Here is a 23,166-nt window from a genome sequence, read left to right on the forward strand (position 1 = left end):
TTAAGGGAAAATATTTTTTCACAGCACTGAATTTGCATAATCTGCATCAGAAACTGGAAAGCATGAACAGTATATGTCTGTTTTTATGGGCTCACTCCTTATTACAAGTACACTGACATTCATGCATATGCTTGCTTTATTCTCCCATCACTGACCCTGACACTGGTAAACTGAAGCTTCTGAGTGCAACTCTTCACCTGGCATGAGGTGGCTGAACCCGACCGCCTGTCGGATCTCGTCCAGCGACGCCCCCTTGGCCCCCAGCTCCACCATACCGAGGGCTACAGCCACGCTCAGCGGGGAGAAGATGATGTTGTCCTGATCCCCCGCCGCCTGCAGCCGCTGGTACAGTCTGACGGAGAACTCTGATGTAGTGTCCTCAGGAATGTCCGCCGCCCGGCAACCGTAACGAGGCAACAGGATGGAGGGGAGGAGGAGGAGGAGGAGCGGGGACAAAACGTCCAGGGTCAACATCGCAGCACAGACCACAGATAGCTGAGGGGAGGAAAAAGACATTTAATCAGACGATGCAGAGAGGATAGGGAAGGACGAGGCACAGAGGAAGGAAATGTGTTTTAAAAAGGATAAAAAGATACAAAGATGGAACCAAAAGGAGGAAGGAAAAGATGGGTATGCAGCAGGGAGAAGATTTGAGGAGAGACAGAGCCAAAAGTGGAGAGGATAGAGAGGGGCAGGTGGAGAAGAGAGGATTGCAGAGGGGATGGGGGAGAGATAAAGGTGGAGAAGATTATTGCATAAGAGGGGAAAGTAGATGAAGGACAAGAGGATTTCAGAAAAGGGAGGGAGACAGAGATGAAAGAGGAGAGAGCGAGGATGTAGGATGATGAAAAAGAGAGACAGAAAACATCCGTCAGTCAATCATTCTGCCAATTTAACCGTGAACGCTGAAAAAGAACAAAATAGCTGCAAACAGTTTTTACTCGTGAGCAGAAGGGAGCGTAGAAATGCAAAGAGGAGACGGAAACAAAAGAAGGGAGAAGGGAAAAAGTCTGTGCATGATTAAAGAAATAAGAGAGAGAGAGGGAGATGAGGGGAGGCAGCGAGGCAGATGTAATGAACAACAAGACACCACTGTAACTACAGCTGACTGCAGTCTGTATCACTGTTCAGAGCACATCTGCTAAATGAGCTCATGCATATTTTATGGCCATTCTTATCATCTTCGGTTAAATCAGATTCTCTCCTTTAAGATCTGCTCTGACGTCTCTGACTCTGTATGTTAACAAGAGAGTTTCAGCGTCTGAGCAGAATGACTGATGAAGACGAGGCCTCTACCTCCATCCTTCATCTTTCCTCACTTCTTATCCTCGTTTTCATCTACGTCATCTATCATCTCCTCCTCCATCTCACCTTTCTACCTTTCCTGACTCCTTTTCATACCTTTTAAACAGAAGGAACTCATACTGCACCATCTCTCTGGACCTGTTGTTGCCAGGCAACATTGTTTTCTACTGCCCAGATGACGAAACCACAGAGTCGTTGATATATAGCATAAGTAGAGATAGATGGAGGGTACAGATAGATATACTGCAGAGAGGAAGGAGGGAGTGTTTAAAGATATATTGATATAAACTCTTAAATCTCACCAGTATTTATAAATGCTTGACAGCTGTGGTGTGTGGCAATTCTAGTTTGTATGTGTCACACCTCTGTCTGTCTTCACAACTTTTACGTCAGTAAACTGCCCTACAAGGCAGGAAAATCTAGAATAGGAGCATTCTGTAAAAACGAGCACAGAACTGAAGGAAACCCATTTTTTATAGATGGACTGTGACTACATGGGATGAAACTTCTTCCAGTAGGATCCTGAGACAAAACGGCAGTCAGTGCATTGGAAAACACCATCACCAAGGATGACGAAAGCCCCACATAGCAAGTTCAAATTCAAGGTAGGGATGCACGGATCCACTTTTTTTTTATACTCAACTGAGTTTAAGTTATAAACAACAATTACCTATCATTTTTATATGAACACAGGCTTGAAATCCCTGTCTGTACTGTCTTTAATGAACCCTCCGTCACTAGAGACCGCTGTAGCTTCAGTTAATGGCCGCAGCCTTCCTCTCTGACCCTTCACCGGATGTAAACATGAGAAGCTCAGCAGTGGCTGAGCTGTTAGTGTATAGTAGGCGGTACGACAGTTTTCCAATGAAGTAAATGGAAATAAAGTGGTATGTGGGCTGTTGAGGGTTAAGCTGCGTATGACTACTCACCTGAAGTGAAAAGAGGCCAAATATCAAAGCAGGATATTAATCTGCAAAGAGGAAGGAAGGCGGGCGGCGCTAGCTTTCAATGTTAGCCACACTGTAGAGAGTATTATCATGCTAACGTCACACCTGCTCTTCTTTGTGTTCTCTCATCTTTAGACTAGTTTTGACTTTTCTAAATATGGATTTACGTTTAATCGACTAGGTAATTATACCGCTAAGAACATCCCTGACTAATACTAGCTCAGTTACACACAGACTGTCTCGTGTTAGACTGCGGTGCATTCATGGTCTACTGCAAACTGTAGGATAGATTTGGATTGGTCACTTGGATCGGCGCCGTCAGCCAGATATCCGATCTATTAATTACGTCCATATCAGACCCGATACCGTTATTGGATCGGATCGGTACCATCCCTAATTCAAGGCCATGTTGTTTTTTTCTTTGTCATTAAGGGGATCATTTTGGAGGAGAGGGTTCCAGAAGGGTCAACAGCAAATCAACACTATAATAAAAGGTTCTAGAAAAAGAGAGCACAGTTGTGAAAAAATGGTGTAATTCTTCATCATGACAACGCTCCACCTGGAAGTGTGTCTACAGCACTGCACCACAGCACGCAGCCCTCGATGCAGGATGAGATGTAATCAAGCGGCAACCTCTGGAAAAGTGAAGCCAATGTGGGAATGCAAAAAATTGTAATACCGCGAGTGTCCACTTGAGGCTGGCTGCAGGAACACCGAACACCGTCTGGACACCTGTTAAACAGCTGGTTTTTACACTAGAAATAAACTGGTTTACAGCCTGGTTCAAAACACCAAACGTGTCTCATTAGTTAATGTTTTCATGTGCTCTCACTGTACGGGGGTGAATTTTTTTGAACCACAATGGTTTAGATTATGTTTAGGAAAAACTTCACTGCGGGCTGATTGGCACGTCTCATTTGACTGACAGATAGCTCGACAGGCAGAGGCAACGTTTCCGTCAACAAGAATGCTAGCTAGTTGACAAAAAGTCGAGCTTAGTGGGCGGGCCGTTAGGTTGATCCAAGGTTCGGTTGAGACCGTGATTTCAATATGGAGGCTGCCGTGAATTGGCTTCAAGAGCTGTTTGAGTCTGCTTATTGCAATCAGATGACCGACGTCACACAGGGTTTGTCCAATTCTTCCTACAGTCTATGGAGATGTAATGCTGATATAGAGGTGATTTACGATCCAGTGTTTGTCTGAAAGTACCGGATACTCTATACTTTTGACTTCCTGTTCCTAGGGATTGACATGGTTTGGCATCAGCCGGCACTAAAAATAGACCTGCAGCGTATCTCCAGCGAAGCACAGCAGAACTGGCGCTTCAGGAACGCGCCAGTGCTGGACTGAAGCATTGGCTGTGGACCTGCTCCGATTGACTAGAAAGGGAGTTATTTGTTCTGCAGTACAATTTGCTGGCTTATCATGGCACAGCTGCAGATTTCCTATCACAATGAGCACGGCTGGAAGGACATCAGCTGAGGAAATACAGGTAAGATCAGAGTTTAATGAGTTAAACCACAGCAAAACTGTACTGAACTAAACTGCACTGCTTTGTGGAAATGGATCATACACAAGCCATGTGTGACCCTGCTCCACCAGGCTTTAGACTGAGGTTTTGTAAATTCCTGCCTGCAGCAGTTTAACTGAATTTATAAAACTTTTTATTTTAGCCTGAATATTTCACTACTTCTAGAACACAAAAGTAGCTCAGGAATAAAGAATGTGTTTATTTTTCACAGTTTGAACACTTGGCACAGGCGTAGACAGCCTAAACATGGCCTTTTTGGTAGAGTTTCTCTCTGCAGAAGGGGAACGCTCCACTGGTGCGGTGTGCGTAGGTTCATCATGATGTAAAGCACTTAGTAACTGTATTTTCAAAGATACTATTATCTTTCAAGAACCTATAATTGCCTGGAAATTAAGACATTATTACAGCAATAAAAGGAGCTGTTGAGAACAAGAATGGCAAATTTAGATTACACTAAACCAGCTCATGGTTTGTCAATGTAATCCTGTTTTTGGACTAAATATTTGACTGGATTTAGATTGTGGTGACTCTTTATGGTGCAACAGGACTGTTTCTGATGGAATATTATTATCAGGAAAACAGGAGGGCCTCTAATGTTGAGTTGTGACTTCTATTAGTGTTCGTTTATAGCCTGACCAATGCAAAACCTCTTTGAATGGAAATGTCTTATTTTGTAAAATTAACAGGAGTTTGTCACTAGAACCACAATCAAGTTTATAATTCTGGTATAGTGACAGCCGTGTCCTTTTTCTGTACAGAACATTCAGACAAAGGGGCGTATCACTGTTCAGCTAATATTGATGGAGATTTCAGGTCCATGTGGCCCAGCCCGAACACTGACACTTGTTTTGTTGGTCTCTCTGCTGTGCTGTTTTCATTATACACTTTGAATAGAGGCTTCTATTAGCAGGGCTGGAATCTGCTGGCTGCTACTGTATGAGAGGGACGGCAGGTGACTGTGCTCACAATGTACCTGAGTGTCAACAGTAACAACAATGGGCAGCAGCCAGAAAACCAGTGCACTGTCCTGCTGAGAGCTGGCCTGTCCTCTGCTGCGCTCTGACATGTGACAGACTATTTTCCCTCCAAAATAAAGCGCTCCAGCCGGGGGGAGCCATTAATGTCAGAGCCATTAAAGGATTAGTCTGATGGTGATAGTTTATACTGACCACACATTAAAGGTGCAGTCTGTAGAATTTTTGCTCTGAAATGATTAGAAAAATTAAAAATGACTACTCCTTTACACGTTTTAGCTAAGTACTAATACCACCTAAAGTATTTCCAATGGTTTTGAAATTCTTAATTCATACAGGACACAGGCTGCCATGACAAAACTTTACATAATTTTTTTCTGTGAAACACTGGATTTTACATCAGACCTGCAAGGTAAGAGACAGGAACTAGGTATCTGCAGACACTTCATGAAGAGGGCAGGTCTAGACCATCCTCTCTGATGTTATAATAAAGACCACTTTTATGCACCATGAGCTAAGCACAGCAGTATTTAGCTCTGTTCCAGTGGCCCTTTAATGAGCTGGAATGTCGAGCAGAACCAGAGTCATGTCAACAGCCACTGCTGGGTTTAGACCCATGGACATGTTTCATGTAATTCAACTTTGCTGTTGGTCTCTGTAGTCGACTGTATTTGCTGTAATGAGTTTTTTCCATGCATTTATTGGTTCCATGCAGATGATGTCACAGGGGATGTTTTTGTATGGGGAAACTACCAAAAAGACAATGTTTTGAGCTGTTCACAACTTTGCCAAGCATTCAAAGAGTGAAAATAAAAATAATATCAATTCTTAAGCTGCTTTTGTGTCCAAAAGGTAGTGAAATATTCAGGCATAAACAAAAAGATTTTAAGAATTCAGGGTGAAAGAGAAGCAGAATGGAATTTTAAAACTTGAAATACCATACATATCACAGAAATGTGAACCAAGGATTAAACCTGGACTAAGATCACAGAGAGCATGCCAACAGGATATTCATCGAGGCAGGCTAGTTAAAACTCAAAGGTTTGGTTGAGTTGCAGATCAGTTCGGCTTTCTAAATGTGGATTATATAATGAGGGCTCCACGGTGGTGTTAGCGCTGTTGCCTCACAGCAAGAAGGTTCCTGGTTTATTTCCTGGTCAGGGCCTTTCTCTGTGGAGTTTGCATGTTCTCCTTGTGCATGTGTGGGTTCTCTCAGGGCGCTCCGGCTTCCTCCCACCACCAAAGACACACTCATCAGGTTAACTGGTGACTCCAAATTGGCCGTAGGTGTGAATGCCATAGTTATCTGTTTCTCTATGTCAGCCCTGCATCTGACTGGTGATCAGAGTGTACCCCGCCACTCACCCAATGGCAGCTAGGGTAGGCTCCATCCCCCTGCGACCCCCAATGGGATAAGCGGTATAGACCATGGATGGATCATTTCATGACAAAGGATGGAGGAAAGTAAACCTGCAGCGTAGAGGTCGACTTAGAGCTGTAAAGTTTTAGCTCTTCTCTGTTCCTGTTCTTCCCTTATGGCTGTCCTAAACGTCCTGACCCTCAACACATCATCAGTCATGTGACTGCAAAGAACCTATAACAGCTATTACTGATGGAACAGAACAATGCATACTGTACATTATGCAACCATAGACATCCACTGCTCTCCATAAACCATTAAAAACACATAAAAGAGTCACACGGCTGCTGTGGATGACACATCCCTTATTATTTAGGTGGTGGGCATTGAATTCCTCTGGACTGATTCCCTCCTACACTCTCTTACAGTCATAAATGTACTATGCTAGATATTCCAGCAGAAAACAGTCACGTTCTCCAGCTGTATTACTGTACGCTGCCTGGTTTATTTTTGCTCACTTTAAAAATAGAAGTTGTTAAAATAATTGACATCTTTACAGTCAGCACAGGGGTTAAGGCTGATGTTCTGTCTTTCTATCTTATCACAGCCTCAGAGGAGTGTATTCTGACTAAACACACAAAGCTGCCAACATTTTACAGTTTAGTGCACCACGCTCTGCAGATTTAAACTACGTCTCCTCATTCTCTTTTAAATCACACATCGCCCCCGTCACTTCCACTTTATGTCCTCCTCAGCAGACCGTCCAGGTCCCTTCCTGTTTATTCTCTCTTCATAAGCCTTCTGACAAACTGCTTCTGACAGGCACGCCACGGCCCAAACCGCCAGATGGATTTGCATCCACTTGAATCAGCAAATTGAAATTTATTTGTCTTCATAGAGCTTCATGGCTCCTGCAACTCAGAGTTTAAGTTTGAGTGAGGCGCAGTAAAAACCTCTTTATAAGGGTAGGAATGATTATGATCTTATAGAGAAAACAGAATAATGATGACAATAAACAAAGAGAACTGTGGTTTTACTACAGTATAGCAGTGAAGCCTGAAGGGGCTTCAGATGGATTCAGTGCAACGCTCTCACCACGGAGACGAGAGCACACATGCAAGCCACGTACATCATCAGCTCAAGTTGCTAGGTGACTGAACAGTAGTTGTGGTGAAGTTGCTATGGATATTACTAGTAAAAGTAGATTTATTGTCATATTTTCTGATGTATGATGTATTGTTTGTTTTTCAGAGAAAAGCTCTGGGTTTTCTCCTTCTGAGGAGGAGAACAGAAAAGGGATCAGGAAATCTTTAAGGAGAGAAAGGATTTATGCACTGAGGAGGAGCTTCCATTTACCTCCTCTGTCATAAAGCCCAGATCAGTGGAGGGCTGCAGTGATGGTTATCCTTCTGAACTTTACCCAACTCCACACAGGATCTCTGGAGCTCAGTGACCACCAGGTTCTTGGTCACCCCTCTTACTAAGACCCCTATCCCCTGATTGCTCAGTTTGGTCAGAAGACCAGCCTTTTGAAGAGTCCTGGTTGTGCCAAACCCCTTCCGTCGAGGCCACTGTGCTCTTGGCAACCTTTGGTGCAGCAGATTTCTTTGTAGTCTTCCCCAGATCTGTGCCTGTCAGCAATCCTGTCTCTGAGCTCTGCAGGCAGTTCTTTGCTTAGTTTTTGCTCTGATATCATTGTCATCTGTGATATCTGCTAATTTAGCCCAAGTGGAATCCAGTCAAGGTGTAGAAACATCCCAGCACAGATCCAGAGACATGGGAAGAACCTGAGCTAAATGTACAGTGTTGTCTGAATACTTGTGTCAATATGATAGTTCATTTTTAAATTTTTTTATTAAATTTGATTAATTTAAAATATTTCACTCACACAAAATACATGATGACGATGTAAATTCTTCAAATTACAGTTTTGGATATGTAAAAGATTAACAACAAAGTAGATTTTGATGCATGATTAGTTTATTTTAAATTTTACTCCCTAAAAACCATTCATGGACAGTAGTATCCCATTAATTCCCATTAAAATGTGTTTTTTTTTCATCTCTCTGCCATCACTGAATAAAACAATGAATTATGTAATGTATTCAGATGTATTCAAACTGGCTTTACAGGGTTTAAATTCTAAAAAATAATTGAACATTTGGTAGCTTTGATCAGGGCTGAAGGTGATTGAAAGATTTTTATGTTTAATAATACGTAATATTTTTACAAAAGTTAATGTAAATGGACATTTTTGTCCACCAATAGCTTTTTTGGGAGGAAAGTTTCAAATTGGACACAAAAGCCAAAAGCATCCAAATCAATTTTGTTGCTAATCTTTGACATTTCCAGGACTATTTCTGGGAAGAATTCCCCTCAGCCATCTTACTCCTTTTTCTTCTTCTTTTTTTAGGAAACACCACTTTACTTTTGATTAAAAAAACAGTGACTTTTCTAGTCAAACTGGCAGTTAAAGGGTTAAAAACCTCAACATACTGTCATGTTTGGTAGTTTATGACAGGATTGAAGTTGATGAAAAAACTTAATCCCAAAAAATTGGAAGGAAAATATCTTTATATATTTTTCTAAATTGTTTATCACAGTGGAATTTTTAAAGACTTATTTCTGAGTATTTTGTGCCTTTATTGATAGAGGAGGACAGTGGATAGAGCTGGAAATAGGAACGAGAGACATGTGGGAAAGGGCCACAGGCTGGGTCTGAGCCTTAAAACCACTGGGCCATCTGTGCCCCATAGTGGACATTTTGTCCATGAATGCCTTACCAGGGTAGTAAATTTGTTCACAGTAAACTATGGCCCCGAAAAATAATAATTAATGACATTTTAAAGTCAATGAAGAAAACCGTTTACAAAAATTCTGCCCTTTGCAGCAGCACAGACAAAATTCTTGCCAAATAAATGTTAAAAATTCTCCCTTTAGGGAGAAAAACCATAGTTGGTTTTACCGTAAACTGGTGGTTCCCAAACTTTTCCTGTCGGGTCCTCCTTACCCCTCACCGTACATATCAACATGTAAAAATATGTAAAAATACATCTGCCAGTCATGATATTTGCAAACAAATATTTTGTGAATTTGCTACCACACTAAACCTCATTAAACCTTTTTAGCGATAACAACAATCACGCCCTTAAACAGAGATTTATACCCCTGATCCTACGTAACTCCTGTGACTATCATGGGCTGATTTGGTGCTACAGATCTTCTTATGTCTCAGGTAAATTTGAGTGTTTCAGGGCGTACTCCTTTTCCTCTCCAATCCAAATTAGATAAGACAACATCTTGGACTTAAGCTGCCACTGCATTGTGCATCGCTGATTCTGAGGTGGTGTTGCATATCCTTGCTGTGCCGCCGTGTCTTTATGCCACGCCCCCTGGGATCTCAGATTGTGGTTTACTGAGTTGTTAAATGCATGCTTTAAAACAAACAAACGAAAAAAGATTTGGAATGGATATTGCACCAATCATGAGCATTTATTTCTTATTTTTATAAGTTCCATTCAGCCTAGAGATACGTTAAAATATGATGATGTGAGTTTGAGTTATGATGCTCTTCTTAGAGCTGATGAAATTCTGTTGGCTATTTCACATTTAGGTATGTCCTGTAGTTCTCCGGCTTTGTTACCTGAAAGGAGATGCTTCTAAATATTTCCACTATGATTGCTTTGAGCTAAAAAGAGAAGGATCGCTCTTTGCCTTGGGCCTCTAAATTCCTCATACCAGCCTCGCTGCATTAATGAGGAATTGTAAAGCTGATATTCAGGGTTGAAGTAAATATTCAGTCTGTGATGTGTCTTTCTGCTCTCACATGCTAACTGTAAGTCATTGCGGATGGAGAGAGAGTCAGAGAGGTGGAGGGGGAGGAGGGGGAGTCTGGCAGAGATGTAAATGGAGGTAATGTTCCTGACCTTCTGAGCTGTGGGAGCTGAACTTTCTGGAGACAGACAGTCCTACTTTCTGTAAGGAAAGACGCAGCCATGCGGCTAAGCCGGGGAAAGTAGTGTGGAGCATCATTGTGTGCTCCGGTTAGTGTCTGTGTGAAAACGTGCATGTGTGAGTGGATAATAACACCATGGGTGGCTGCCTATTACTTGTAACAGTGACACCATTCTGACCTTTTGAGTTGTGGTGCGCTGTCTGCAAGGCGAGCCCACACTTTGAGCCAAACTTTGGCTCCAGTCTGTTCCCAGCATGCCTCACAGGTAGGAGGAGAAACCCAACACCTGTCTATAAAATGTCCCCCAGCGACTGAAAGAGCCCAGTATGTCAGGAAATCTCTCAAGGTTTAAGTTGCAAGAGTTTAATCCTGACAACGTGATTAATTCCATGCAATTAAACTTCCTGGCCTTTAAAAGCAGCCTCTAATCTGTCCGTGTAATCCTAATTCTCCGGCAGAATAAATCAGCCGTTGACATTTCTACAATTAAAACGTGACGTCACCCAAACCCACGGCACGTTGTTAATCCTTACTGCCATTTAAACCCAACACCTTGAGGCGGCATGCTTCAGGGAGCAGGGGGGAGTTTACTCAACGTGGACATCCTCAACCACGGTTTAGGTACACAGATACTCACACTGACAAAAACACTACCATAGACCCTACCACGCTGATAGACATTCTCTATTTTAACAAGCTGACAAGGAGAATTTTACCCTGGGAAGGAATCTTCCTCACTCCATGCAGACAGATAAACTGTCTTTCCCTTTTCTCTCACACAACTAAGCATTTTCTGTCTCACACAGGCAGCTCCTCTCTGAGAGGAAGCTCCACTTCTGTCAATCAGTGCAATCTTCAATCTTCAGATCTCCAAACACACCTCTCACCTCTGTACTACTTACCCCTGCATTGCACTGATAGGTTCTTTGCAGATGACATCATGCAGCAGCCATGACCAACCGTTGGGGGGCAAGGAGTGATTTCTGCAGAGAAACGCTACCAAAAGTCTATGTTTTGAGATGTTTACAGCTATGCAAAACATTCAAATAGCAAAAAAATGTTCTTTATTCTTAAGATACGTTTGTGTCCCAAAAGTAGTAAAATGTTGAGGCAAAAAAAGAAACAAGACCTGGTTAAAACCGAGTATATGGCTGACTGCAATTATCTGGGATGCCTGACTTAACTGTGTGTTCTGGCAGAGTGATTGGTTTTTAGAGTGTGTAATAGGTCATTTCCAACAAGCAGTCCGGCTCAGTTTGGTGTGGAATGGCACGCATTTTTTTGCGTTTCCATACAGCAAAAGTTGGAAAGGGTCCAAAAAAACCGACCCGTACTGTCCCACTTTTCAGCACCCTTCTGTAGGGGTGCCAATCTTACCTACCCGTACCAAAAAGGTGGAGCTACACACACAACAATAGGGGCTGCACTGACGTCACGTCAGCACGCGACTCAGCTGCTCACCTCCTCCTTCAAAACACGGAAGTCTGCGCTGTGAGAAGCGGGCGAATATTTGGCTACAAATCAAGTTTCCTGACATTATCTGGATGATTTTAAGAACACAAAGCAGAGCCTGAAGGCTCACATCAGCCTGATCCATCCATGATAGATGAGAAACTAAATTAATGTTTAGGTTTTGTGAATATGAAGCCTTAGAACAGTTCATTCTTTTCTGTAACTAGTTATTAATCTACTTCTTATGTCAGGTAACCGGTGAAAACGTCGCTCTGTGGTTGTTGAACGTGTTTGTAAAACTTCAGGCTGCAGACTATTTTAAAAAAAGATCAGTGCACCCTGGATTTCTGCCTTAATCTAGTTTGATTTTAACACCAGCCGAACTTTTACTTTATTTTTACTGCGGTGAGTTCTCACAGTACAGCTCTGAACTTTCATATTTTGTCATATAAACTGTTCTAGACTAGATATATTCACATATTAACGTAGCGTCATGACTCAAACCGTCTCTGTACACGTACTCCATCAGCTGAGGATCTGTACTGACAGCAGTTAACATCATTAAAATGTAGTTATTTATTAAAAAGCACTTTCAGCTGAAATAAAGCTGTTTACTGCTTATTCCCTACTGATTTCTGTCACTCATCCTTTCTATAACTCTGCTGCTGGAACAGCTGACTCGCGTTGCCTTTATAGCCCGCCCACCAAGTGAGGGCACAGGTGTCTGTGGAAACGCAAACTATTTTGGGGTTTAGCGTTCCAAACCATACCAAACCGAACTGAATCAAACCGGACCCCCTGATAGAAACACGGCTTAATTGTCCTGTCCCTTATGTCCTAATGTCCCTTATGTAAAATTGAAGGATCCCAAAAGTGTAAAGCGTAAATCCCTGTCAGCAGTAAACAGCAAACCTGACACGCCAGATCGACTCATATCCATTGCATGAATATATTTCACATTCGTGAGGGAAAGCTCCCATAGAAAAGGTCTGGGAAGGGCAGGACTTTTCAAAAAGTTCTTGGAAGGTGATTGGAGGAACGTTCTGTATGTCTCATTCATGACAGGCCAATCAGAGCAACAAGACAAAGTGACATTGTGCACATGCAGTAGATTGTTAACGGAGGAGCTTCTCAGTGAATAACATTGATGCCAAGACTGGTCAGGAGATGGGCAAATAAATCTTCTCTGCCAAGACAAGCTTTCAGTTTGGCTCTATGCTCTTGTTTTAAAAATAAATGTGGTCCAGTACCGATAAACTGCCGCTTTCCTACAGCTACACCCAGATAATGGCTACTGCAGCAGCAGCTATTGGATTAACCGTTTAAACTCACCCGTAATGATTGCAAACTCATACTAAAGCAGACTTGGAGTAGAGTGAAAACATCTTTTCTTTCAGGAAAAAGGTTTTAGAACTGCTCTCTGCTCTTTTTCAAATAAAGAAATGTTGTCCAGCTCCGTCAAAACTGCCGCTATGGCTAAGTCTGAGCGAATCACTCCACTAGCAGCCATTGTACATACCCACTCACACAACAATGATCTCCTTCCCCCTCTAACTCTCCCTAACTCATGCCGAAGCAGGTTGGCAGAAGAGTGAAAACATCTTTCACATCATGAAAAGCTTTTATTGTTGTTTTATTCTTTATTTCATACATTTACCTGGTTCAGTTCTAGTAAAACTGAGGCTATGCCAAAGCTACATCCCAGGTACTCACCGCAGTGGAGGCAGCCATTAGAAACAGCTTTGAGTACAACTAAACCCCGCCCATAGCGCAACTCTGTATGTACGGCTCTGAAAGCAGAGTCAGTCAGTCACATATAGACTCATGTGTAGGGCTGACCCCAGCAGTCTCACAGTGAATGTCACACAAAGCAGCCTCCACCATTACAAGACTTCCAGGGCCAACTACTGAGAAGCATCCGCACAGCATGATGCTGCCACCGCTGTGCTTCACAGTGGGGATGATGTGTTTGTGGTGTGTTTGGCGTCTTGTCTGATGGCCAAAAAGCTCCATTTTGGTCTCATCAGACCAAAGAACTGTCTTCCACTTGACCATGGAGTCTCCTACATGCCTTTTGGTGAACTCTAGTCCAGACAGAGTCTCTCTCATCTCAGCTGCTGAAGCTTGGAACTCAGAGTAGTCATAGGTGTCTTGGTGGCTTCTCACTAGTCTCCTTCTTGCACGCTCACTCAGTTTGTGAGGACGGTCTGATCTAGGCAGATTTACACATGGGACATATTCCTTCATTTCTTGATGATGAATATAACTGAACTCTGGGGGATGTTCAGAGCCTTTGAAATGTTTTTGTATCCATCCCCTGACTTATAATTTTCAATAACCTTTTCTCTGAGTTGCTTGAAGTGTTCTTTTGTCTTCATGATGTAATGGTAGTTAGGAATGCTGAATGACCACTGACTGGAAAACTAAAATCACTTCAGACACATTCACTACACCCAGGTGATCCCCATTTCACTAATTTTGAGACCACTAGCACCAATATTACAGGCACTGTATCTGCTTAGATGTACATGCTGTTGGCCACTCTAGTGTTACATCAGGTGCATAAGTAATGGAAACCGTCATATTAAATAAATGTCATGCAGTCCTTGTATAAAAAACACTGAATCACTCGAAGTACGTTGTCTGCCTCTTTTTATAATGCCCTTGAAGGCTTTCAGTGATCAGTGATTTCAGAGTCTTGAAGGGTTCTCTGATTTCATAGAGGAACATTTCACCACTAGATCTCGTGACTCTAAGGGACGAGGGGGCGCTCAAAACTGAAGGGTTAGAGTTATAAATGAGACTCAGACTTTGACTGATTCACAAACATGCCCACACACTCTCAGTACACTTAGTAATTTCTGCAAAGACAAGTCGAGCCCTCGCTCCTCTCCTCTGAAATGATCACTATGAATCTGCAGCAAACTCGCCGAGCACAATCCTTCCCCCCTTTGCTTCAGCTCAAATCACAGCACTGCACTACTTTCATGGGCTCTGAGTACTCTTCCAAACTGCTGAAGCTCATCGGAGCTTTAACAAATTCTGTGAAAGTGCTAACATCCCATTTCATCAAGGCGTGCGCCTCTGGGAATAAACTGTAGAGAATGATGTCTATGATTATCTCTGGCCATGAAAAAGCCAGAATCTCTGCAATGGACGTGCCAGAGAAGATGGCAGGGGAAATCTGAGGATGTCTAACTTAAAAAGGACTCTGCAGCACGGAGATAATGGAGTCTGATTATCATTCCTGACTTTCAAGTTTTCCTTGGAGGCACCATGGCGGCCGCTCTTTGCTTTTTGTTCTGTGCTTGAACTGAGTAAAATGCAAGCAGACACGCAGGCATGCAGTAAAACTGATCAAACATCATTATTATCATACCTCGGCCTTTATGTGAGTGTCTCACTTTCCCTGTCTTTGTACCTCTGTGCTGCAGTAGCTGAGGACGAAGCAGGACATTCTTGAGGACACGACACTTTAAGAGATTTTCTTTAAACTTTGCACAAAGACCCACTCTGATTTAAGGGTGAACTGATCAGACTTTGAGTGTCAGGTCAAGGACACTGAACCTCATGTCTGTCCCTCGATATGTATCAAGAGCACTTAGCACAAATGTCTTCTCTACCTCAGGATTGAACTGAATTGATTTGAAGGGCAAAGCCCAAGATTACTGGGACTTAAGTCCATCCATTGCTTATAAGATTTCCAGCTCTTCCTCTTGACCCACCACTGCACCTTCAGTGACTGTAATCCTCATGCTTAGGCCTTTTAGCTTGGCAGTGCTCTGTGCCGGTTCCTGAACCTAATTTGGCACTAAGAAGGTCTGCAACCTTAACTATTGCTGTGCCTGTTGTTAACAAAAGAGGACATCTATCATATTTTGTGTGCCCAGAACTTTTTCCATTTTTGCAAAATTATCAGAATAGGTGTCATAGATGGTAATAATTAATTTTAACTTTTGCTTTGTACTTAAGTTTATTTCAGAGGCTTTACTCTCTCACTTTAGAGATGGAGAGCAACTTTGTAATTCAGTAACTGTTATGACCTGTGAGTAAGCTAAAAACGTATCCAAGGCCGTCCATAAGGGGGGAGGAGGCGGAGAGCTTTACGGGGCCTGGCCAAATGGGGGTCAGCAAAATCATGGCAAATTCTGAAGTTGCAGCATTTGATTTCTTTTTATCTGAATAATAACCACCCTTATCGAAGCAAAAAAATAAGTTATTAATTTATTGATGCTGCAACTTATAGCCTTCTTCAAAATGCAAACCACTTTTCTCAAATCAGAATAAAAAAGTTAGGTTGGTGGGTTAACTTAAAGGTAGAATATCCAACATTTTACACTTAACTGTAATAACAATCAAACATATGCCGTGTAAATGTTTTTCTGAGTACAGTATCAACACACTGAATCAAAACTTCGGTACCCTGTAGTTTTGTTTATATGGGATGTTTATAACTCTGTCCGGACCGGATTGGGGCGGGACACACCCCCCTCTCCTCCTAAATGCCCCCCCAGGGCAGCAGTGCTGCTGCAGGTAAATGTTTCACCCAAACAGCTGACAGGAGTGTAAATGGCAGACTCCAGTCTGAAGGCCTGCCTCCGGCTTCCCCTCCTCCTAAAAAGCCTCGACATTTGTGTAGGAAACCCTCTGACAAAGTGAGAGGAAAAACTAGAGTTAATATCGGACTTGCTGTTCCTCGGTGGCGAGCCCTACGCGACGCTAAAAAGCTCTCTCATGACTCAGAACTGGCTTTGCTTCTCCTGGATGCGCAAGTAGGCTACATCTTTTCATTCATTGTCTCAACATTTGTCCAGTGTTGATTTATTGACACAGCACTATTCTTATGGTTGGACATTTAAGCTGAGTGTGATAGCGCGGCTGAAATAAATGTGGGGTAAAAATGAATTAGCTAGGCTAATGTTAGCCTGCTGCTAATCAATGGAGGCTGCAGACGGAGGTAGCTCTACTAAAATCAGGTAGTGTCTCAAAATATGTTTATCTCAAATCCCTCAAGTCTTGTTTGAAGCTGATGTTTTCATGTTTAACTGATGCTATAACATAACCGGCCAGGATAAGAAGAGCTCGTGAAATGGTTTACTGCAGCTGTAAAAAGACATTAGCAGGAAAGGTTGCCTTGAACGTTACATATAAGCTTGTATATGATCTGTGTTTAGGATCAACAGAAGCTAAAGGGGGAGGCTTCAAAGTGGCAGAGGTGTGTCAAAAACTCCTCTTTGTCTACATTTTCAAGGCTTTGCTCTCCTACGAAACCTAGTCGAAAAAAAATCACATAGTCTACTTTTAAAATAAATGGTGGAAAGTCATAAAAATGGCTGAAAAATGGTTAAAACAGGCAGAAAAAAAAACAGTGAAAAGGGGTGACAAGTGGCCAAAATCAGTGTAAGACAAAGTGAATCGCTGTTAAAATTGGCAAGAAATGTCATAAAAGTGATGAAAAGGGTTTAATAGTGGCAAAATTTGGTATCAGAGGCAAAATGGGTTAATTGTGGCAGAATGAGAGAAAAAGGATTAAAATGGGCAGAAATGGGTTTAAATGGGAAAACTGGTTGAAAGGGGAAAAGTGCTGGAGTGCCAGAACTTGATGACATTTCTTCATTCAAAGAAGAACAAAGAACAGCAGTGAGTTGTTTTCTTTTTAAACATGACAAAAGTCATGTACTGACATGTCTACAGGCGCCATGATTCATGTTATGCAGCTCTAATGGAGTTTACTCCTTCGATAGGGGCGCAGCTCGCCGGCGGCTATGTCACATGTTTTGTTGCTCTGATTGGCCCATAAAGATGTGACAGACAGGACGTTCATCCAGTCACCCTCCAATATTTTTTCAAAGGCTCTGCCCTTCCCCAAACACTGTCTGTGAGTGGTGTACAAGATGAATGTGTGAAACAAACCCATCTGGTGTGACAGGTAAGCAAAATGAGCCAAAAGAAATTTAAATTTGGAAAAAAAGCAGAAAAAGTATCAAAAATTGGTTAAAAAGTGGTGGAAAAAATAGGTACAAAGTGGCAAAAATGGGTTGACAGGGGCAAAGGTGGGTAAAAAGTGTCAAAAATGACAGAAAAGTTGGTGAAAAGGGGTTAAGAGTGGCAAAATTGTGTAAAATGGGGCAAATTGTGTAAAATACTTGTAAAATTGATGAAAAGTGGCTAATGAAATTGGCAAAAATTGGCTGAAAACATGGTTAAAAGATGTTAAAAAGTGGCACAAATAAATATTTTAAATATCAGACAGAATTAAAGCTTGAAACACTTTCAGTTCAAAAATGAAGTAGCTGTTAGCCCGGGTAGCTAGCACCAATGCTACTGTGGAGGGCCCATAATCTGGGTTTGTCAGGGGCCCAGCCAAATCTGTGGGCAGGCCTGGCCTCATCTGTTATATTCTCTTGGTTTGTATCCAAAAAACACTACGATGTTTAAGGTGAGCTTTCTGAAGCAGACTGAAGCAGCAGGCGCTGATCTGCACCATCAACCACCCGTTTAAATGACTCATAACTGTTCCGCAAAAAATAAAGAAGATCGAAAATTTTGGCATCAGAATGCAAAAATGATTAGAACAACGTGAGGTCCATTTCTCTTTTTAACGTGCCAAAAATTTGGCCAAAAAAACAGACTCAGTCAGCAAAGGTCTTTCCCTGAGCAAACGAGTTAAATCAGTATTTCTACTTTTACCAGAGTATTTTTTTCCTTCACGTTATCGTCTACTTAAGTACAGCATGTGAGGACTTTTGACACCTCTGGTACCACCTGATACTGAGTACAAATATGGCCACTTTATTATATCATAACTGTTCATAAAATTACCCCAAAAGTTTTTTTTAAATTTTCACCACATGATCCTGATTCCTCCTTTCGACACTTTATCAGTGCAACGCTCTCACTCTCCTCTACCTCTGTCATCCTCATCATCAACTGCAGACATGGCTCCAACTCTGACGACAAACTCACATGATGAGAGGCTAACACTCTTTAAAATTAAATTAAATACAGTATGCGTTATGTTTTATAAATCTGAGCGGTTAGGCCCGGTATCGGAACAGTATCACAGTGTCCCTACTTAACTAGATCAATTTTTTTTTTTTACAATACCAACTTTTGTGCATCAGGCTTTTGAAGGGCTATAAAAAGTCCATCAGTGAATTTAAACTGGCCTCTGCACAAAGTTACTCTTAAAAAAGGGTCACATCAGTTTAAGAAAACAGACAGGGCTGCTGAAGCAACCACAGAAACTCTATTTTGTTGCTTTAATAGGTTAAGGTGAATATTTTTCACAGACGCTGCACTAAAGCTAACCCCAGTGCAGCACTGCATTCTGGGACAAAGGCAGCACTTAAATCAGGAGGTGACCTCCATTACTGGGATATAGTGGTAACAATTCATCAATCAGGCTGACCACTCAGCAGCACGGCGGCTACAGACCGTTATAATGCTTGAGTACAGCTGCACACCACAGTAATCGCACATCTTTGGTTTTTGGATCCATGGACTGAACTTGTGCTCCTGTCTTTTGGCTTGCAGCCACAGCGTTCTCCTTCCTTCCCCATCCTAATGCTCAGTTTGAGCTTCACCAGTCTAGATGCCTACGATTTGGTGATTAGATGTTTGCTTTTATGAGTAGCTGAACAGGTGTACCTAATAAAATGGTCGGGGAGTGTAAATGACTGACATCTGTCTATTCTGCTCTTGAATTCTCCCCCACACCCTCTCTCTTTTCCAATGGCAGACAAAATTACCTCTGAGCAGCCAGCCCTCTGCTCCGGGTGTTAGCTCAGTCAGTCCCTTATTAGAAAACAACATGATGTGCTGCGGACCCCGTCTGACGTCCCAGGATGCTCCCTGTACTCTCCACTGAGGGCAAACAGAGGTTAACAACCCTTTATTAATCCCCGCTAACAGAGACACCCACAGGGGCAGGCCCACGCACAGATAAAGAGGTATAAAGGCAGTTTAATGGACCGAGAGAGAGAAGGGGAGATAAAAACAAGAGAAACAGACAGATACCAGCAAACAAAGGGAGATATGGGGGAAAAATTAGCACAATGGGGAAGGCAGAGCAGAGGGACAGTTTTCACACAGATCCCAGCTTTGACTTTAAAGCAGAGATATCGAACGACCCCCTGCTGAGCACGCCAAGATGGCTGCCTCCATGCACGCTCTGCTGAGACACACGCAGCATTTTCTGTCTTTATATCAAAACAAACACACAAAGTAGGGCAGGGGAATAGGAACCAAAAAATGTTATCAATACATTTTAGCTAAATGGCAACAGTGAAAACTGTGAACTACTGAGTTTTCTGCAGAGAAACAAAAAAGTTGATACAATGCCAGAGATATAAAATTTGATATGAGTCTTCTAAAAACAGACCTGTCTGATACCACAAAAAAAAAAAACAAGTCCCAGACATTCAAAATAGTGCAATTATTTTGTTTTCATTATCACAAATGGCCAACCAACTCTTTCTGCCTAACCTGTAGAAAACACTGGCAACTAAAAGGTTGTCTAAGTTTTCATTTTTATTTAACAAAAGAAGAAAGAGAAATTTCTACAGAAATCCATGGGAAACATTTGGACAAGAGGATGGTACTGGCAAACCTTGCTAACTAAACTTAAAACATAAAGTAAGGCAAGGTGTGTTGGTACATTATTATTTTATTGTAACAATGCTTCTTGGTAATAAATCTTATACCGTTGGAAAGCCTGTTTATTGCCGTTTTAAATGATGCCACATTTGTGAGGATCATGCATTTGTGGGATGAGCAGCAGAGCTGAGTATGTGGGTTACACCCATGACAAATGTGCCAGATCTTCTCTGCCAATGCCAAACAGCTGATTCTGCCATTGACTCTTGTCTGGTGTTTGGTGGATTGGACGATTGAAGTTTGAAGAAACAAGACATATTGACTATTTAACAATTTATTCATTTAACAAACAGGAGCCTCAGTAGCGTGTGGAAGAACCATACACAGCCACAACAGCCTGGCTCCTCCTCCTCATGCTGGTCACCAGCCTGGTCACACACTGCTGTGGGATGGCATCCCATTCTTCAACCAGCATTTGTCGCAAGTCAGCCAACATGGTTGTGTTGGTCACTCTGGCACCAACAGCACACCCAAGCTGATCCCACAAGTGTTCAATGGGGTTAAGGTCAGGACTGCTGGCAGGACATTCCATCCTCTCCACTACCCAAATTCTGGAGGTAGTCTCTGATAAACCCCGCTCTGTGGGAGCGAGTGTTGTCATCTTGGAGGGTAGAGTTCTTGCTGACAGGGTGAGAAAACAGTATTCATGGGGTGTTGTCTTCTTGGGACGCCCGCTTCACGGCCTGTCTCTGACATTCCCCATTATATGGAACTTGGCCTTCAGTTTGGAGATGGTGCTAGGGTTCACTCCAAACAAACCTGGTTTTGTGGAACACCAGCTTGAAGTCGTCCAACCGACGGGTCCTATCCAGATCAGTCAAACGTGGCATGCCGATTCTTGAAACAGACATCTACTGGCCACTGTAGCAGGGCCCATGCTCACAGGTGCTGCCAATCAGGCACCTGACTGGCAGCACCTGGGGTAATGAAAATTAAAAGGGTAATGATATTGTCTTATCCTACATCTCATTTGAAATAGACACATCTTAAAAACTGTGTATGTTGCCCCGCCTTAGCACTAAGTCAGATAAACTGTGAGCTGCGGCGCTGTGGGAGCACAGTTAAGGGGTTTGAGCTGTAATTGGATCGGCCTTGATTTGGGGTCAGTGGTAGAAGTGAAAGGACTGGAGGCTTTTTTAAATTCACTAAATACCGGGGAGACACCAGAGAATAAAGGTCACTATCAGCCGTCCTGAGGGGAAACATGCAGACATGTATTTATGCCTCAGTTAGAAAAGGATACAGGAAATAAAGGTGATAACAGTTAAACACTGATAGGAGACACAAACTGAACTGTGATGGGTTTTATTCTTCAGGGGCTGGAGGGTTGTGTTAAAGAGAGGAGACACTGAGATGTGGACAATAGAGGCAATCAAGAGAATAATTTAAATTGATTCGGTGTTTGAGCTCTTCATTGCAGACGTACAGTTAAAGTGAGGGTAAAATATGGATGTTATCAAATCAACCATTTCATTCCCCTCCTCAGAGATCTTCCTCTCTCTCTATGCTTGGCACATCTCTCAATGAAAATGATCAATCAGCAGATCAATTCTGGGAATGTCTGTGTGTGAGTGGAGCAGGGTAAATGCTCCAAAGATGCAGTGAAACGGCACCACACTGAAGAGAAATATTCAATCTGTTGTTATCTCTCTCCTGGGAGAACAGTGATCCTCTCTAATAAAATGAGGTTATGGATGCTTTCATTGCAGACGTAGGATGATATTAGGCCTGGTGGCCTGACTAATATTCTGACTACCCCATCAAATCCTCATACATTGTAAAATTCAAAACTGAAAGATATTTAACTTTGTCCTGATCAATTTGACCGGTTATAAACATTCACATTCTTTAAAACTAATTGGTCTGTTCTTATAAAAACTTGATGTACATGCAGACCCAGCTCTGTTGCTCTGCCCACTGTGCTTGCAATCCATGACTTCACATGTAGCTGTTAGCCTGTTAGCTCCATCTGCATTAGCATTTGCTAACTTCAGTTTCAGCTGCAAATTTCTCTCAGAGACAAAAAAGCGTTTCAGCATGTTGCTTTGATTTATTTGATTGATCTTTCTCTTGTGTGCACTCTGTCACCATGTACTGATTTCTGGTTGCTAAACCTCGGGGCGCTGCTAATTTGAGCCAACATAGGTGGGCTTCACAGTGTCGTCTTAGGACCTGACCCTGATCCCAGATGGAGTTGCACAGGCGCTGTACGTCTGGACAGCACTCATGGTGCAGCAGTGGCTGATAAGGACCATGAATGACGTGCAGCAACTCATTATCACTGTCCTCATAAATCAGGTGCTTTATGTCTCTCTTCTTTACTGAGCTTTCAGCCAGTATTTTTGTTCCTTTTGTTGTACGGCTTCCTCACTATTACTCTCCTGTGTCACGTTCTTTTCTAATAGTCATGTCTAATTCTTGCTAAAAAAATATGCTTTTATTACCTGATTACCTGTTACTGAAAAAAATAACGCCATTAGTAGCACGGTTTATTTTAATGCCCTTATTCCCATTACTGATAATGACAAAGTGAAAACAGATCTGTGTAACTTTTTCCTGGTTTGGGGGATTTTCTGCCATTCTTCTTTGCAAACCCTGTCAAGCTCAGTCAGGTTGGAGGGAGAGTGGTGGTGGACAGACATTTTCTGGTCTATCCAGAGATGTTGGATAAGGTTCAAGTCCTTAGGCCACTCCTGTGTTTTCCTGCTGAAAAACACCCCCACAGCATGATGCTGCCACCACATGCTTCACACTAGGGTGGAATTGGGCAGGTGATAAGCATTGTCTGGTTTCCTCTTGACATGAAATTTAGAATTGAGACCAAACAGTTCTGTCTTGTTTTCACCAGACCAGAGAATCTTGTTTCTCACAGTCTAAGAAGCCTTCAAATTCTTTATTGCAAACTCCAAATGGGCTTTCATGTGCTGTGCATGGAGGAGCGGCTTACATCTAGCTGCTCTGCCAGTCCGGATCAGTAGAAGGCT

The 23,166-nt window shown here is 42.4% G+C and overlaps 1 protein-coding gene across 1 annotated transcript in view; it reads right to left on the reverse strand.

Moving 5' to 3' along the window:
- The window catches only part of serpini1 (serpin peptidase inhibitor, clade I (neuroserpin), member 1), a 45,704-nt gene that overhangs the window by 15,428 nt on the left and 7,110 nt on the right, over window positions 1-23,166 (reverse strand). Inside the window, exon 2 of the mRNA XM_041808304.1 lies at window positions 198-495. Coding sequence (XP_041664238.1) covers window positions 198-495 — 298 coding nt within the window. The remainder of the gene's footprint in view (window positions 1-197; window positions 496-23,166) is intronic.

Source organism: Cheilinus undulatus, linkage group 2 (genome assembly GCF_018320785.1).
Source record: "Cheilinus undulatus linkage group 2, ASM1832078v1, whole genome shotgun sequence".
NCBI lineage: Eukaryota > Metazoa > Chordata > Actinopteri > Labriformes > Labridae > Cheilinus > Cheilinus undulatus.